The 19,550-nt window shown below is 34.9% G+C and overlaps 1 protein-coding gene across 3 annotated transcripts in view; it reads left to right on the top strand.

Moving 5' to 3' along the window:
- The window catches only part of pnut (septin 7-like protein pnut), an 86,216-nt gene that overhangs the window by 55,858 nt on the left and 10,808 nt on the right, over positions 1 to 19,550 (top strand). For all 3 annotated transcript variants that reach the window (XM_088256626.1, XM_088256620.1, XM_088256632.1), the window contains exons 2-6: positions 7,308 to 7,577; positions 12,634 to 12,793; positions 13,906 to 14,116; positions 14,855 to 15,107; positions 19,100 to 19,310. In XM_088256626.1, coding sequence (XP_088112752.1) covers positions 7,308 to 7,577; positions 12,634 to 12,793; positions 13,906 to 14,116; positions 14,855 to 15,107; positions 19,100 to 19,310 — 1,105 coding nt within the window. The remainder of the gene's footprint in view (positions 1 to 7,307; positions 7,578 to 12,633; positions 12,794 to 13,905; positions 14,117 to 14,854; positions 15,108 to 19,099; positions 19,311 to 19,550) is intronic.

Below are 19,550 nucleotides of genomic sequence, written 5' to 3'. Positions count from 1 at the left end.
AGGGATGCATCGAAACACGTGTCACAATAGATTTTAAGAAAGAGTGTTATTTACCAAGTAAAACGTAAATAAAAAATGGATTGATTTTATCACAAAGTGTTTGCCGAATCAATCAATGAAATCGCAATATAGTTATTTGTAATTACGTATAAGTATGTATATGATGAAATAAATCAATGAAATACAAACGTTTTCATACAAATAGAAGGCTTTTGTTTATTACCGTTCGTCAATTCAACTCTCGCAGTTAATTAAGTCAATCTGAATGAGTAAAAGCGGAATGGTATTGTTTTTCACCTTTCTGCAAAGCTTTACGCCATAATTGTGGGACAGACTTTGGAATGATTCGGTCGGAAGTAATGTGATTAGCTAACTAACTGCAACATTGCCAATTGCCGGGATAGAGGAAACGGGAAGTATAGCTGTGACCAGAGACAAAGGTGATGCCGGACAGACCGGTTAGTTGAGGAAAGATTTAATATCTATCCCATTTACACTTCGTTTACACAATTACTTTGGAATCAACAAAGCGTGAAAGGAACATTACTATTGTGTTACAAATTTTCAGAAGCAATCTGATAGTGTATAATACAGAGTACAATATCGTTATTACGGGGCGAACTCACTACCGTACTGTTTAACTCTATAGTGCATTTTATTTAGCGGCGTTTAGTACTCATAATAATATATTTATTGATTTGGCGTTTAACTTGTAGAACTCAATTTTAATTCACGTATTAATTGTTAAATCAAACTTTCGTTAAAATCTAGGCGAAACAATTGTCACAATATTAATTTTTTGTGTATTTTAACAATAAAATACAACTCAGTAGTAAGTAGACTCAAAAAATCTGTGTTTGATTTAACAATTAATACAAGGACTCGTAATAATATTTATTTACAACATTTTGAGTGTGTACAAATACTTATTCACAAATCTGGGTTTTCTCCACTTGGTGGTTATTTTTACACTATTGATATCTTAACATAGATGAAGGAGAATATGAAATTTTTGGTATTTACAGGGGTTTTGCCCTGTCATAGGATGGTTAAGTGATCACCCATGATTGACAACCACACTACTCATATTTTTGGAACTGCTAGATATATCATTAATCTCATGAGTACTGTGTCATGATATGTGTTCACGATCCCCTCCTGTGTAGGGTTAAAAAAATATTTAACAGAGACACTTTTATTTAAATCATATATTTGAAATAAATAACCTGCCCCTTTTCCAAATAAAATCTTGATTAAAACTCGTCAGTCAAAGGGTTAATTAAGTTTCTACATATGTTATTTTTCGCATTCCGTTTTCAATGATATGACCACAATCGTTCTAGAATGTGACTCATGTTATGATTTGCTGATACATATAATATATCGGCAATGAATTATTCTTCGTCTCTACGTTTCATCGCCAGTCGACTTCGAGTCTATGTGCCGATTTTTTCTCATAAATTGTTATTCATGACATAAGTGGTTTTAAAGGCGCCAGTGTATCTTGTTGCGGTTTATTCCGTCTATGTGTTATTATATTAATTGTTTTGTTGTGTAAGGAAATATATAAATTTCCGTAATAGCTGATTTTGCTTTAAAATAAAGTAGTAGGTACTTTTTGTTCGTTTATTTAACACGTGCTTTTTACAAAGATATCAATCGCCTCTTTTGACTGCAGGGGATCTTACATTGAGTAATTTATGTTTTTGTACGTATATTAATTCCGCACTATTTGTATTTTTAAAATACACACCAGTCAAAGAGAAAAAATATTCAAAGTTTGCAGCCAAATTTTGAATCTTAAATAATATCCAAACGAGCACCGTCTAATCTCTTAAAGAGACTTTAAGATAGACTAACCCTAGAGTTTATTTAAAATTTACCTCATTTTTTTCTTTCTTTTTTTTTTTGGTACGACTTTTTAACCTTAGCTACCTTTACTTAACTTGGACTCGCTTGTCCAAATATTTCATTTCACCATCTCAATAACATCACCATATTACTATAAATAACTGCTACGTATATTTGTTTGAAAATGCTGTAACAGTGCGAAAAAATTGTCACAAATTTTATTTTTGTGTTTTTTCACAGTAAAATACAATTTAGTAGACTCAAAAAATCAGTGTTAGATTTTAACATTTCTTATATAAATTAAAATGGAGAACTACAAATTAAAATCCAAATCAATAAATAACTCCTAGTAGACGTACCTAGATTGGCGAACAAAGATTTGGACATTTAAACAAAATTTTGGACATTTAAACAAACTTATTTTACAAACGAATTTTGATAATTTTCATTTAATTTATTCGACTAAATTCATGTAATTTAGTTGACTCTCTTCTTTATTTTACACATTCCATATCTATTCCACTTTCGGTGGGAAATTGGAATATTAAGATACGTTGTTTATCTTATACCGCGAAATCAGTTTAACAGATCAAATCTTTTATATCCTCCAAACTCAATATGTAAGATTAGTATCGGGCCATTACTTTTTGTTTCAAATTTTATGGCTAACTTGATTTCTTTACTTATACATATATTATTATGCCGGAAATTTCTGTGCTTCAAAATTTATTAACTTCATCGAATTGATATAAATTAAGTGACAATTATATTCAAGTAACAAACATAAGATAACCTACTTTCATATCTATGACAGCTATATTTAACGTTAAAAAATGGATTTATCACTTCCGTCCGTTTGGGTTTCTATAATAGTGTTCATACAAAAATACGAGATTGCGGTATAGTTTTTATTTATTTGTTTATCAGTGATTGAATCGTCTCCCATTCGGTAACGTGGTAAAAACTAACTAACTAACCAGCACGCCGCTTCCCCGCAGGGGTAGGCAGAGAGAATAGAACGCCACTCTGTCTTTGCAAACACTTTCGCCTCTTCCGCGTTCATGCATCTCCTCATACATACCCGCCATTTATTACGACTCCTAACCCGACCACTTTCAAGTATTTGGCATACCTGATCGTGCCAAGTTTTTCTCGGTCTTCCTCTGCCTCTTTTTTCTAATTACATTCCCTAACGTGGTAACGTCGTAAACAATCCTAAATCCAGAACGTCAAATGATCAGGGCAGTGATTCCATACGGAAGCTACCGATTTAACTACGTTACTTTAAATGTTACTTCTGGCCTTTTATTTCTAATGGCTGACATTTTTAAACCGCTTATAAATCCGTATAGTCAAAAAGTTAAAGTCACTGAACAAAATATTGGAGGATTTCTGTTTTTTTTTTTACCGAATAGAAGCAATTTGAAAAGATTAAAAGAGTTATTTAAGGTGGTATGGACACGTGGAGCGAATGGATAACGAGAGAATGACCAAAAAAGTATATGTGGTAAATGTGAACTGGAGAACAGAACGAGGGCGGCCAAAAAAAACTTGGCACGACCAGATCAATCAGAACCTGAAATCTGGAGGTGTTTAATGTCTACGTAATCGGAGGGCGTATATGCCTAGATACATGGAGTCGAAAGAAGCTAGGCTGTTCAGACTTCCATTTAAACGATATATGCTTCTTCTCAATTTGAAACAGCTTAATAATAATAATAACAAAACCCTTATCCGCACCCCAATGGTGCATAGGGCACTGCGTCATATAAACGCAGTGTTATCTTGATCGTTTACACATGAAGGAAAGGTGATCAACCCTCCGCTTCAGGTACCAGTCCAGGGTAATATTGAATAAATATTACAGTGAAAAAAACACTAATATTTATTTGACCCCCCTGGGAATCGAACCCGGGACCTCCAGAACGGTAACCGAGCGTGCTGACCATTACACTACGGAGGCGGACAAACATTTATCTACCCTACGTAGTTAACGCATTCACTTCCCTTTGGAATGTACCTCCTGGACCACTTTAATCTAATTGGGCTTAATCTAGCGTCGGGGGATAGCTTGTAAATCACTCAATTTAATTAAAACGACTGATTTGCTTGTTTTGTTATTACTAGTTCATTCGGTTAGTATCACTCAATTAGGCATTATTGTGTAGTGTCCATCGGAACGGTAGCCGTACGCGTAATAAACGAACGCATCCCATCAATAATACTTTAACTTGATAGTAAAAATATCTTTATTTGTATCATCGTGTTCAGTAGTAGGCCGTCAATTGACACGGATCTTTTGCGTTTTTGTTTATTTATTAATTATTTTATAAATTTTATTTTCTTGCAAGCAAGTTTAGCTACAATGGTGTTTATTTACATATATAATAATAAACCTGTTTCAGAATAAAGCTTTCATATTATGTAAACTTTTAGTATCGTTATTATTAATTATCATGAATGGTTTTTTGACGTTCCGCCAAATTAAAACATGATATATTGTGTGTTAATTTCTACGCCTTGTTAAGATTTACGATGCAACGAATTGAATCTAATAGTCAGAATAAACGGAATACAAATATTTGGTTTGTTAAGAATTGCATTTTTCTGTTTTGTTATTTTTTTTCTTTCTAAACGACTCTTGAGTCTGCGACTCTGTTAATCCTACTCGAATATCGACTTAGACCTCATTCACACGAAACTACTACAACTCTTTCGAATTCATAGGCGTCTCAAACTTGATTTATTGATTTGGCGTTTAATTTGTAGAACTCCATTTTAATTTATATATTAAATATTAACTTATAAAATTCAACAAATTTGTTTTAACCACTTTTTAATTATTAGTACACTTTAACCTACCTGTTTCGACAAGAACCTTGTCATCATCAGGGTTTATTAAATTCTAAAACATTAAAAACAATAAAATACTCATAATTAATTACATTCCCTTGCCAAAAAGGCAAGCGAATGTAAATAATTATTAGTATTTTAATATTTTAGAATTTAATAAACCCTGATGATGACAAGGTTCTTGTCGAAACCGGTAGGTCAAAGTGTACTAATTATTAAAAAGTGGTTAAAACAAAGTTGTTTAATTTTATAAAGTTTATAAAATGTGCCACAAAGTATCTGCGAAAAACATTCAAGAAATTGAATATTAAAATCAAACACTGATTTTTAGAGTCTACTAAATTGTGACAATTGTTTCGCCTTGTTATGCATTATCAAACCACTGTAAAAAATGAATTAAACGCCAAATCAATAAATAAAAATTAAATATTTTTTTTTGTTAAAATTCGATTTATTTGTATTCACCAACTGATTAACTAACCGTCACGCCGCTTCCCAGCAGGGTTAGGCTAGATAATAGAACGTCACACCACTCTGTCTTTGCAAACAATCTTCGTCTCTTCCGAATTTAAGCATCTACTCGTTTGTCTTAATTTAATAAATCTGTTCGACTATACAAATAAGTTGTTTATCTCTTGATACATGATTCAATCGTCCCGTTACATCCCTACCCACGTGTTCCACGTGCCGGCCGCTCGCAGCATCCGGAATAAAACACATCTTGATACTGTTTACTATGTATCGAGGGACTACTGTTTCCATTTTATACGCATTTTATATCTTCTATACGTAAATAATTCACTTCAATGCGATAAACCGTCTGATTGGTGCCATATTTTTACGTTGGCTTCGTGTTTTACGTTTTATTGCTTGGGCTGTGATAGAAAATCGATTTTCTACGCAGTCAATTCATGAAATGGTTTACATTTTAAAAGCTATATATATTTCTAGTAATTCTCATCTTGTCGAAGACGGCGTTTTTCGCCCTTATGTACCCAAGTATTATCACGTAATTTATTGATAAGCAGATGCGTCCGCCGCTCTGACTAGCCGCTTTTAAGAAATTGGACCTTTAGAAAATTGTCTGTTTTCCCCCTTTCAGTTATTATTTTTACTCTTCAACTTATATTATAAATTAGACGTTGTAACCGGCGTGGGTTACGTGCGATGACTCTCAAAAATGTACACGCCTGGCCTTCTTCGGAATCTCCCAACTATGCCACCGTTGTAAGGGGTGACGTTCCAGACGGCCCCGCCGTACCGAGTTACCGAGTAAGCTGGATACGGACGGAGGTGAATGGATGTATGAGCGGAAGAGCGGGCACTGGACCGACAAGTCAACCTCAATAGCCCTGATAAGGGCTTTCCGAAACTGGTCCGTGAATCGGTATAATGAGGCGAAGCGGTCCAGGCTGGCGGCGCGGCGAGTAGTCCAAGGAGCGGGAGCGGAGAAATGAAACACAGGTTTCAACAGTCACACCAGAACTGGTTTATTATCAAAAAATGCGCCCTCTATATACCCGGCCGTGATCGCGTACCGCCCGACAGTGGGAAAGTACAGCCAATCAGCGGCCGGGGGAGAGAGACAGCCATATCTCTGTCTCTCTCTAATGGGCACCGGACGGGCTACACTTTCATACCGTACCGGTGCCGTTCCAACAATTCGTTATTACATTACAATTTACAAGTTTATTTTATCAGTAATCTATATCAGTAATCTATTTATACTACTTAACATCTAGGCGCATTTATGTATTAACATTGTCTTATTCTTTCTTATATCTAATACATTCTGTAAATATATGAGAAATCGGTAGAATCCATAGAGGCCCTTCTTCGGGCCGCATTCCGACGGGCGACCGTTTCGCTCGCCGCCAGGCGCCTGGAATTCTTTTTCAGGGCCGCCGCACGGGGTGTGCGATCTGTCCGTAACAGACGTTATTCCTACTCAGTATGTATGTAAGACTGAGTTGGGTGTAGTTGAAAATATTTATAAAGGGTCTCTAAGATTGTTTGGGTATGTGGAGTGAATGGATGATGGGATAATGGATATTTATCCATCATATCTTAATTTCCTTGCATTTCCATCAATTTAGCATATTGTAATAATTTGTCGTGTCCATTTTATCACGCCTTTTTTTTATCAAAAATGTTTATCTCAGCATTTCATTCTCAACATATATCAAATAAACTTAAAATAAAATAATCCTTGATTTATCGCTCATCAAAATTGGTTCACGATGAATATGGGGATTTTCATGAGTCAACTCGACATTGCCAGAGAACGTTTAACATTATCAGTCGACATTGAGATCGTGGTGTGTCCCTCGTTTCGTCTCGATCTTTTCCCTTTTCCTCTCTTCCGTTTTTCAAATGTAGAACTTTGTTATTGAAACAGTACAAGTACTCGTTTTGTAAAACATATATGTATGTGTATAACTTGATGTACCTGATCTGTTAAATTCCCAAATGAAATTTTAAATAAATGAAACTATGCACGAGCATTCATCTGGGCGGTACATATAATAGTTCAATATCAAAAATACTACATTTGGCATGAAAAAACGATTTGTATTAAACAAAGTGACGTTTGTTCATTTCAGCTGCAATCGAAGCGCGAGCTGTTCTTCAAGTCGGAGCCGCCATCCAGCGTGGCCGCCGCCCCGCCGCCCGCGCCGCCCGCCAGCGCGCCGCCGCCCTCGGCCGCGCCGCCGCCGCCCGCGGGCCCGCCGCCCGCCGCCCAGCCGCCCGCGCGCCGCACCGCCGCCGCGCTGGACGCGCACGAGAACGGGCTGCCGCCGCCGCCGCCCGTGCCGGCGCCCGCCGCGCCCGTCAAGCTGGACGTGACCATCAGGAACGCCGAGAACCTCAAGGTGAGCCGCCACGCATTCCTCATACTAGTTCAGACGATAAAGTGAAACGCTTAAATGTACGTTTGCAGTATTCTGGTTTGAAACTCGAATAACGTGCAATGTTAACCGTTGATCTCAATAGATGTCACTATATTTTATTATTTTTTTTATTATTTTTATTTTCGTGACCAAATTGCATCTACCGTTGTTACGTTGTAAACCGTATAACACTTTGGTTATTATTGCTTCGTGAGTTCTTCTCAACGATGTCCTGAAAAATATGAACCATCATGCGCAACATTCTCAGTGTTCTCGATTTGGCGGCTTCAAAAGAACTGCTGGCTTGAAGCAGAAATTAATATTTGATTTTGTTAACACATTGTTGTCGGGCGGTTTTTTCATTAACCCCGACCCTAGTTATGTTCAGACAGTTTGCCACCGGACCCTTAGTATACTAATCACCGAAATCCCAATTCCAATCTGTCCAATATTTTTTGGCATCTCTCGCACTCTACCTCATAAGTTATAAACGCTTATAAGCGTCTCATACTCTCTACCAACAGTATGTAAAAGACGCCTTTAAGGGTTTCCTGCAAATAATGTGTTCAAATATTACTATGGATAAATTAATTTTGATACATTTGTTCCATTCATTTAATAAATTCTGCTCATCAAACGTGGATCCCGTGTCCATACAAATATAGCAGCCACGCGTTGACGGGAGTCTTGTGAAATAAAGTTCAGGATTCGTAGCTGGTTTTGTTTGTTTTGAAAACACGAAGGAATACTCTTATTCATGAAGTTAAATAAATAGAATGTAGGATTTGTTCTAATACAAAGTTATGGGTTTTAAATTTGCAAATTATTTTATATGTTAACTGTTTATTTTTTTTTCACATCATTAGGAGTATTTTCAAACATATTTATTTTATCATAACGTATTACTTACGATATATTTAAAATGAAATATTTATAAAATTAGTTGCAAAAATGAACAATAAAACTTTGGTCATTAATTACTATAAATATAAATGTACATGGAGCCAATGAACTGGGCTTTCTGAGTACGGGAATTGGTGACGTTTGTGCAGCGAAATGTCAATTGAAAAATGGTCATATAATTATGATGGTGTCATCTACATATCAAACAAAGCGAGAGTCAATGATATCATTGAACTTATTTGTTAAGTCTTATTGGCCCTCACTATTGAAGGTGCAAAATTGTTGGGAAAAAAAATTACAAAAAGCCATTGATTGTGAGTGGTGATTTCAACATAAACTTCAACATAGACGAAACTCAACCATTGATAAGGTTTTTGGACGAAAATTCAAGTTAAAATTGAACACTGACAAAGGTCAGTCTATAACCAGATCAATCACTACCGTTGACAAAGTATTCTCTTGTTATTTAGAAAAATTGCACTCTAAATTATTTCAGTTATCATAAACACATAATTTCTTTCTTTGAGTGTGAATTGATGGAAATTGATGAAAAAAAAAAATATATCATTTTATAAAGAAACATTTTTTCCATTAATTTCCGCACAACCATTTTCTAATCCTGAAGTAGTAAAATTGTCAACAAAACAATATATAAAATTAATCGTTTCTAGAACCTAAAAAGTTTCACTTCAAACTTGCATGTCTCATGCATATTTTTTTTATCTCACCAAATTATTATCAGTATTTTTTTATAATTATTATTACTGGATGTTAATGACACTGGATTTTTCACCCTACATATCTTCTTCCTGGCTCCATCCCAACTTATTGTCTTTATAGACTGTTGGGTTTAGCTCTCCTCGTCCTCATGTAGGTACTTCTATCATATACAACGTCATCTAGGTCATGCCTTCGAATCATATTATCTTTCTGTAGCATCCATGAATATTTTGGTCTTCTTCTAGATGTCTTTCGATGAAGAAACATGGCGATCGCCTGGTTTACAATATGTTCATGTTTTTTGCTCTACGGATGGTTTATTAATATCTTTGCCTTGAACTCTTTCACTTATGTCATCTATTCTATCAAATATCCAAGAAAAAGCACAGGGCTGATCACCTCTCCTTCAATTAAATTCAATTAAATTCAATTCAATTTATTCAACAAAAAAATAATATATACATAACAAACAATATTCAAGGCGTATATATTAAAAGTAAGCAAGAAGACTTAAAGGTGTAGAAGAATCCCGCTTCGGAAAACTCCTTCGGACACATGGAACAGATCAATATCCAATGTGATATTGTTCAACATAGCGGTAGCTCTTCCTACAGGCATAACCATCGGCAGGTTGGTCCTGTGTATAGGAATGTGAAACAATCTATGCCGACGCTGTCTTAGGTAACTATCGGGAACATACAGACCAATGCTCCGGATAATTTCAGGATTATCGATCATACCGCGCAACAATCGATAAAAATGCGTTATCAAATACACATTCCTTCTAGTCTCTAAACTATTGTAGCCAAGCATACCCTGGAGAAACTGGGTCGGGTAGAGCCAAGGATAATAGCCGTACTCTCTCATGTAGAGATACCTCAAAAACTTATTCTGGACTTTCTCTACCATAAGAGAGTACTTAAGCTCGTGAGGCCCCCAAATCATCGAGCCACTCTCAAGTCTAATTCGCACCAAGGAGTTATAAAGAGTTCTCAGCACGCGGGTATTTTCTAAAACCCTGGCAGTACGCAGAACAAATCCTAGCGTTTTCAATGCATTACCATGTAGTTAACGTTTCAGTTAAAATTGCTTTAATTTGTTTTCTTGGAATTGTAATTGATTATTCATGGCCCCAAGAAATGAAAATTATTTTGTTCTCTGATTCATCATTTGTGGATTTGGCTTATATCGATATCCAGGGACACGAAAATATTATATTCTCTAAAAATAAATGTATTCATAGATGACTGCAAATTAGTATTTTGGCATAAATAAAAGTAATTTTAAGTTAATTATTGCATACTCCGCTTACTGGGCTCAAAGATAAAAATATTATTTTACATATTTAGACAATTTGTAGATACATATCTAATGTAATATTTAAGTGTTCAATGATATGCCGAGATGTACATTCTTACATTAAAATAAAAACAATCCAAATTTGTTAATGCTGGTATATTTTGGAATAAATTAATATAAAATGGTCTTCACTCATGCGATCATATTATATGAGAATTCACTTCACTGATGGCAGATTGACTTGATAAAAATATTTGTAATATTTGTATGAATATAATAATTACATTTTTTTTTAAAACTATTGTGTTAAATAAGATAGTCTGTTTAAATGTCATTATGTAATAAACATAGTGTTTTCATATATTATGTCATCTAGAAAAGAGATCGTATTCTTTTGAAAATATTTAATTATTCTCACAATTCCGTAACATGAATATTTAGAATAAAATAAATGAATATTTAGAATAAAATAAATGAATATTTAGCTTGTTTTAGAAGAATCTGTAATGTGGAATCTGAAAATTTTAGAAACGAATAGCAGTATCTAATCATATAAATTCTTTCATTAATTGATTAGGCAGTCACTTTGTGTTAATATCTTTCCATTTTTAATTATATTTACTTGATAAACATCACTTTTTATTCAGCATCATTATCACAATAATAATAATAATAATATAATAAAACCCTTACCGCACCCCAATGGTGCATAGGGCACTGCTTCATATAAACGCAGTGTTAGCTCGATCGATTACACATGAAGGAAAGGTGATCAGCCCTCCACTTCAGGTACCAGTCCAGTGTAATATTGAATAAATATTAGAGTGAAAAAATCACTTATATTTATTAAACCCCCCTGAGAATCGAACCCGGGACCTCCAGAACGGTAGGCGAGAATGCTGACCATTACACTACGGAGGCGGACAAATTCTTATCACAATATATCATTATATAATGATTAAGCCTCTCTCCTATTGTCTATGTATGCACTGATAAAAAACAAGAAACACCTTTGAAACCCTCTTTTTCCTTCAATACCTTAAGAGCATGACTCTAAAATTTAGACTAAACTCCACATACAGTGTTTGATAATGATGCTAAATGGATGAAAACATATGTCACAATTGATTTTAAGAAGTGGTATATACCAAGTAAAAATATTTTTTTTTTATATAAACTTTGTTACATTTCTTATTAAATCTTTCAACATGTCAAATTACTCAAAGTTATTCTGAAATATTTATAAAACATGGTAATAGTTTTTAGCTGTATAATATTATTTAATTGTGTCATAAATCAGCATACTAATCAAGATGTATGAGAATTCAAGGCAGGGAATGGTTATTATAATGCCATTAACACATTGTTTACGGCGTGCACATATTTGTGCGTTTTAGAAACTTTATGTTACGGCGGTGGGCAGATTTTTGTGGATTTCCGTTACCTTCAATTTTGTATACAAAAACACGCCTTGAACATCTAATTTCTTGTCATGTTTACTTTGCTGTGTAGGGAATACTATAATATTATAATTTATTTCTGGATTCAAAATATGGCTAAAAGTCATCATTCTTTAGATGTGATCTGATATCACCTGCATCAAGTTACATTTATTTAACAAAGTTCATTTTAACCAATTTGTTAATAGTAAAATGTATGATATTAAATATGTTTTCTCATTACATTTTTCAATGGTATAAAATGTTTTGCATCATTTCGGAATGATCACAAATGTTTTGTTATAATTTACAAAAAAATCTTTGTTTTGTCTCATTTTAATATAATCAACAATATTGTATACATTTTTGGATGATATCAATGTTTTTTTTATCATATTTTTAGATTTATCACCAATGTTTTGTTACATATTAGATATATCACCAATGTTTTGTTACATTTTACAATGATATCCAATGTTTTTTTTTACATATTAGATTTATCACTAATGTTTCGTTACATATTAGATATATCACCAATGTTTTGTTACATTTTACAATGATATCCAATGTTTTTTTTTACATATTAGATTTATCACCAATGATTCGTTAATTATTAGATATATCACCAATTTTTTGTTACATTTTAGAATGATATCCAATGTTTTGTTACATTTCAGAATGATCACCCGCCTGTGGCACCCAAGCCAGACCCACCGCCAAAAATTGAAAGACCAAAGCCTAAAGAAATAGATGGATATGTGGGATTTGCCAACCTTCCCAATCAGGTATACAGGAAAGCTGTCAAAAAGGGCTTTGACTTCACCCTCATGGTTGTTGGTAAGTTAAATTACTCCTCAGCTTTTTATTCTTTTCTTACTGCTCATATACCTACAGGAGAAGAATTATCAGATTAAACGTACTGTCATACATATGCTCTACATACCAAATAGATTTTTAAGTTTCTTTTTGCAAATATAAACATTTGAAATATTAATGTAGAAAATTTGCTCATTGAGATACAGCTTTTTATCTTAGTATTTTGGCGACATGTTTCATCATAACGCATACGTGTGGTTTTGGAACTAATGTCCTTAAAATCAGTGCATAAAAGTTCCCACTTCTAGCAGATTATAAAAACTCTGCTGTAACAGTTACGGTGCTGTAACTTAACCTACAAGTATTGCAATGTTGACTCTTAGACAAATAATGATATCACACTTGGTTATGTCACAGTATTTTGTTGTTTGTTTTTTGTATTAGTTTAATCTTTTACATTTTATTTTTTATTTTATTTTATAATTTTTTTTAAAATTAACCAATAAGAATACGGATTATCTTGAAATTTGTTAAATTTATTTATTTACCAATAAATAATTTCAAATGCATAATTATTTATTAATTTATCATTAACTTTGTGGAATAACATGATGATTTAAATATATAAATAAAGCACCAGTATAAGACCACTTTTTAAGTTTATTAATGTAAACAGGACTAGTTTCGAGAACTAAAGATGTTCTCATCAGCAAGTGAATTTATTTTCACTTTGCATTTCTGTAGTTCTCAAATTTAGTCTTGTTTCCATTAAAGAACACAAAAAGTGGTCTTATACAAGTATTTAATTCTTATGCTTAGGCCATTTTAATGTAAATTAAGTTATGTAAATCAAGAATATGTTTGCACTGGATTAATTTCGAGGAAATGCATGGCATATTATTTATCTTTTGAAATTAAAAATATTTGCTGTTGATAAGGAAGTGATGATTATAATTTATTGGTGCATTTTCACTGCTTAATAAATGTTATTGAAGGAATCGTAGAAACTAACGTAATCGTCAAATAAGGAAGTTGTTTTAAAAAATATATTTTATTGAATTAAAAATATTGAAGACTTTTTTTATATGAATGTACTCTTCGCATTAAAACAGATTAAATTATTTTGTTTGTAGGTGAATCAGGGCTGGGCAAGTCAACCCTCATAAACTCCATGTTCTTATCAGACATATACAATTCGGAACACCACCCGGGACCATCATTACGGGTAAAGAAAACCGTCGGAGTTGAAACTAGTAAAGTGCTGCTCAAGGAGAACGGAGTAAACCTCACGCTGACCATTGTGGACACTCCGGGCTTCGGTGACGCTGTGGACAACAGCAATTGGTAATCACGTTTTGTAATATGTTAAACATTCTCATAATGTGACTTGAAATTTCCATACAAATACTAAACATGGATTGCTTCAATGAGCTACAAGAACTGCCTGCCCAAAGATATGCTAGCTCGCAACCAGTGTATAAAATCGACAGCAGCGAGTGCGACTGCTGTTACAAACCTGAAGGCATGGAAGACTCCATGCCTTCAGGCTTGTAACAGCAAAAGAGAAGAAGAAGATAATAATTTTATCAAGTTAACTTGTGGTTACTCAAGCTTGTAGTAGATATCCTTGATATCAGTTAATACCGTTTCAGTCATGTGTAGGGTGTGTGCATTCCCAATAAGTTTTTTATATGTACTACAATACAGTTTTGTCGTTTGAAACGCATTACTTTTTGTAAATAAAATCACGATACTTCAATAATGCGTACAAAAACGGCAAACATTTGTGCAAGGAATTGTAATTTTCCTGTACTATTGTCATTTATATATGTGGAAAATAGACCCCGCTTAGCGTTGATTCATTTAACGTGCCATTTTGCTGGCAAGGATTACCCGCACTAAGCGGGTTATTACTGTACATATTTCATTTAGAATTTAATAAGCTAAAAATTTATGGCAAAATTGAGTATTCTCGTACCAGTTTTATCCCTTTTTGGATGGGTTTTGTGTGAATCATGTGTTGATTTACCTTTATAACCCTCTGAATGTACACTATCTCACATGAAATCTAACCCTTTGCAGTTGGGTACCGGTTATCGATTTCGTGGAATCAAAATACGAAGAATTCTTGAACGCGGAGTCACGGGTATCGAGAAAGACGATGGCGGACAGCCGGGTGCACTGCTGCCTGTACTTCATCGCTCCCAGCGGTCACGGCCTCAAGCCCCTGGACGTGGAGTTCATGCAGAGGCTCTGCGACAAGGTCAACATCATCCCCATCATTGCCAAAGCAGACACCATGACTCCCGAAGAATGTGCACTCTTCAAAAAGCAGGTACGCCTCACAGGAAGTCACAGAATTTTAAGATTTAATATAAAAAAAACACCAGTGGCACTATGTCAGAACATGTCGCTCACTCCTTTCATCAACATCATAAATCAAAAAACTTGATTTTTCAGGAGAATGTTTTTAACTCTTTCTCCGCGCTTGGCATCTAGAGGTGATTTGCCGAACAAGGCCCATACGCGGCTGGCACCTCTAGGTGACGCTGAGTTTTGGCCCTTATATCTTTACCATTTCATACAATTTTTGGTCGAAAATTGCTTGAACACAAGCTCTCAGCATATTTTAAGTGACATCTTACGAGATATCTCCTAAACATTTATAAATTAGTTTAAAAAAATCAGATCTCCGATGAACTGTGAGATTGCCCAATAGTTCAACTTTTGGCCGCTACGTGGCGCGCCAAAATTTCCGAGTTTTGAAGTGGATTATGCGTCAGTAAGGGTATATGAATAATTTTTCTGTTACTGTATACTAAATCTCGGTTCGCGGTGTACGTTTTTTCGGGAATACTCAACTTTATTTGTTTTTATTTTCTCGGAGACTTTTGCTAAATATCTGTGAGGAGTGTTTTGTCGTTTTTGCATTAGCTTTTATTGCAAAATATTATAAATCGCATCACATAACTTTAAAAAATAATAGTATTTTTTTTGTTTTTATTTGTAAAAAATCCGATTTAAGAAACTCGCAATACTGTGTAGTGTTTTTAAAAACGTAAATACAAATATAAATATATAATTATATTCCGATTGTGTTTTTTATAGTTTGAAAATTTAGTGCCTTGTGATTAATATTTTTTTAAAGTTTATATTATTAAAAATGGAGAGCCGTAACCTGTCACAAAAAGAAATAGAGGATATAATGATGTTGGATTCAGATTACGAAATGAGTAGTGATGATGAATGTGAAGCAGTGTGTGAAGCCAGAGTCTCCGAGTCGGAGTCGGAGACTGCAACTTGTCCCCGTGCAGGAACTTCAGCTGCTTCTGCTGAAGGAAGCCAACCAACCGGAAGACAAGAAAATGTAGAAATCATCCCGGCATCTTGGACATCTGGTGATTTTGTTCCAATAGTTTATGAATTTGATGATTTCACATCGGGGATAAATCCATCCACGGGCTTAACCGAAAATTCCTCCGAGTTGGACTACTTCTTACATTTTTTGAATTTGGTTTTAATTGCAAAAATTGCTAAATTTACGAACCAATATTACGATTACCTAATGAGAACGGAAGAGTTCAAAGAAAAATCCCGCATTCACAAATGGCGTAATACTGTTCCGGAGGAAATGTATATATTTTATGCAGTTTGTTTATTGATGACCAGGAACCGTCACCTTACAATTGAGGAGCATTGGAGCACGGATCCTTTACTGAAGAGTCCAATTTTTGGAAAAACGATGAGTAGAGATCGCTTTGAAATTATCCTGCAAATGCTACATTACTGTGACGTGGAGAATGTTACGTACGGTGACAGGTTACATAAAATAAGACTATTAATTGATCATTGTCGTGATCTATTTAAAAATACCATGAAGCCGTACCGCAATATATGTATAGACGAAAGCGTTATTGTTTTCAAGGGACGATTGCATTTTAAGCAATATATACCTTCAAAAAGACATAGATTCGGGATTAAAATGTTTGTGATGTGTGACGTAGCTTCAGGTTATATTTTAGATTTTATCATTTACTGCGGTGATGGTACAGATATAACAGACAGTGAATCGTTAGGTGTATCCGGGGCTGTTGTAACGACGCTCATGAAAGATTATTTTGAAAAGGGACACACTCTGTGGTGCGATAATTGGTACACGAGCCCTTCTTTGTTTCAATTTTTGCACGAAAAAAATACGAATGCTTGTGGAACGGTAAGGAGCAACCGAAAAAATATGCCGATATTTAAAAAAACAAAAAAAGGAGATTCGCAAGCTTTCCATAAAGGACCACTTCTAGCCATAAAATGGCACGATAGACGTGAAGTTCATATTTTAACTACTCTCCATTCTGACACGATGGCAGCAACAAGAAAGGTAAACAGGATAACCGGTGAACCCATTTGCAAACCATCAGCAGTTCTTGAATACAACAAGAATATGGGTTCTGTAGATAAAACTGATATGATGCTGAGTAGCCTTTCTTGTATGCGTAAGTCCACCAAGTGGTACAAGAAAGTTGGACTTCATGTAATCGATTTGTTTTTATTAAATGGATACACGTTATTTAAATCTGTCACTTCAAAAAATATTGGCTTGGCCGAATTCCAACTAAATGTTATCCGCCAAATTATTAATAAATATTCACAATTTACAAAAAGTATACCCTCAACTTCACGCGCGTCATATGATACGGAAAGCAGAGTGACATTCAAAAGTGAATTATTGAAACACATGCCCCGACCAATTCCATCTACAGAAAAAAAAATCACTCCATTTCGTAGATGTAAAATCTGCTCTGAGTTAGGGCAATGTAAAATGACTAGAGTTATGTGTTTCAAGTGTGATGTGTCCCTTTGTCACCTAACGTGCTTCTATACGCATCATGAAAGAATAAACTATTAGTTAATAATTGATGACTTTCCTAGTGCTTAGCTTATCTTAGTGTAATAAATCGTAAAATCATAAGTGGAGCTAGTGTTTCCGCGAGTCGAGTTTCTCAAGTGCGAGAAATACGATCGGCGCAGTGGCCGACAGATTGATGACAGAAAATGGCGCCGGCTGAGAGGTATGTTTTTTAGTATGGAGGGTTATTATTTATTTATTTCTCCGAAAATAAACAGAATAAAGATGGTTTCATGATTTCAAAAAATACTTTGGGTGTCGGTTGACATATTTATTCAACGTCATAAATTTGAAAGACAGCGTACGATTTAAAAAAAATGTTTTCGTTTCCCTAAAAACAGTGCCGCGTATGAGTGTTGCTCGCATACATTGAAGACGCGGAGAAAAGGTTAAAGTTTAAAAATACAAAACAATGTATTAAAAATAAATATCAAGCCACTTATTAAACTTTTTACAGTGCAACAGATCTTTTAAGGTAAAACCTAAAGGTTTTTTCTCCATTTGAGAAATATTAAGTACATTCAAAAAAATAATTAAACAATACCTTTTCTTCAAAATGCAAAAACAACACTTTCTGCCCTGTAGCGGGTAAATATTAAGTTAAAAATATGCCGCTTTTGCTGGGATATAGTACATTTTTTGGGCATTCCGAAAACATGCACAACTGAAAATTGACGATTTTTGATATATGACGTTCTTGAAAGGAGTGAGCGATGTGTTTACACTGCTTGATATAAAGGTGTTAATACATTATAAGGCACCAGATTGAATCAACATGGGAACTCAATCGTGATTATATGAAGGCAGGGTGATCAGTCCTACCGTATTTTAATAAGGTTTATCAATAAAATTTAGAAAGATGTGTTGACATGGTTCGGACATGTGAAACGAATCAGTGATAAAACAAATTTATGAGGTGAATGTAGTTGGGAAAAGGAGAAGACTTTGCTTCTTCCCACATTCATGTTTCTCCTCATGCATACACGCCGATAATTCTGACTCCTGACCCGACCACTTTCAAGTGTTTGACATACCTGATCATGCCTTCCTCTGCTTTTATTACCAACCGCATTCGCCTTATAAATTTGTTTTATTATCCTTTCTTCACTCACTTGATTCACAAGCCTAAACTATTTCAACACATCTTTCTTAATTTGATTAAATCGATAGATAATGCTTATCTCAGCCTTGCATTCTTTCCTTATTTTACTATTTCAATATCTATCATACAACGTTTTGCCGCGCATTCGTCTGAGAAAAGGCATTTTGACAGCATTTTGTATGAAAAAAATACTACTGTTGTATTTTTCACTTGCTCTTCAGTATACCTGAGGGGACAATATCTCTAAATTTCAAATCATACCAACCTCTTGCAGTTTTTTTAAAAAAATATTAACTTTTTATGTTGAATTTGAACATTCCAGATAATGAACGAAATAATCCAGCATAAGATAAAGATCTACGAGTTCCCGGCGGGCGGGGACGAGGAGGAGGAGGTGGGCGGCGCACAGAAGGCGGGCGCGGCGCAGCGCCTGCGCGCGCGCGTGCCCTTCGCCGTAGTCGGCTCCAACACCGTCATCGAGCACGACGGCAAGAAGGTCCGCGGGAGGAAGTACCCCTGGGGCATCGCAGAAGGTATTTCAAATATACTACTACTTCTACTACCATCACGCTGTTTCTCCGCAGGATGGAACGCCACACTCTTTTGTCCTGACATGTACTCCTCGCTTACTTCACATCCATACATCTAGTAATACATGCCCCCCGATTACGCAGACTTTTGACTCCACCAGATTTTAAGTTCTGATTGATCTGATCGTGCCAAGTCTTTTTCGGCCATCCTCGTTCTGGTCTCCTGCTCACATTTGTCACATA

This window comes from Brachycentrus maculatus, unplaced genomic scaffold (genome assembly GCF_059751285.1).
Source record: "Brachycentrus maculatus isolate JH-2025_06_01 unplaced genomic scaffold, ASM5975128v1 h1tg000005l, whole genome shotgun sequence".
NCBI lineage: Eukaryota > Metazoa > Arthropoda > Insecta > Trichoptera > Brachycentridae > Brachycentrus > Brachycentrus maculatus.
This window is presented reverse-complemented; position numbering and strand designations above follow the sequence as displayed.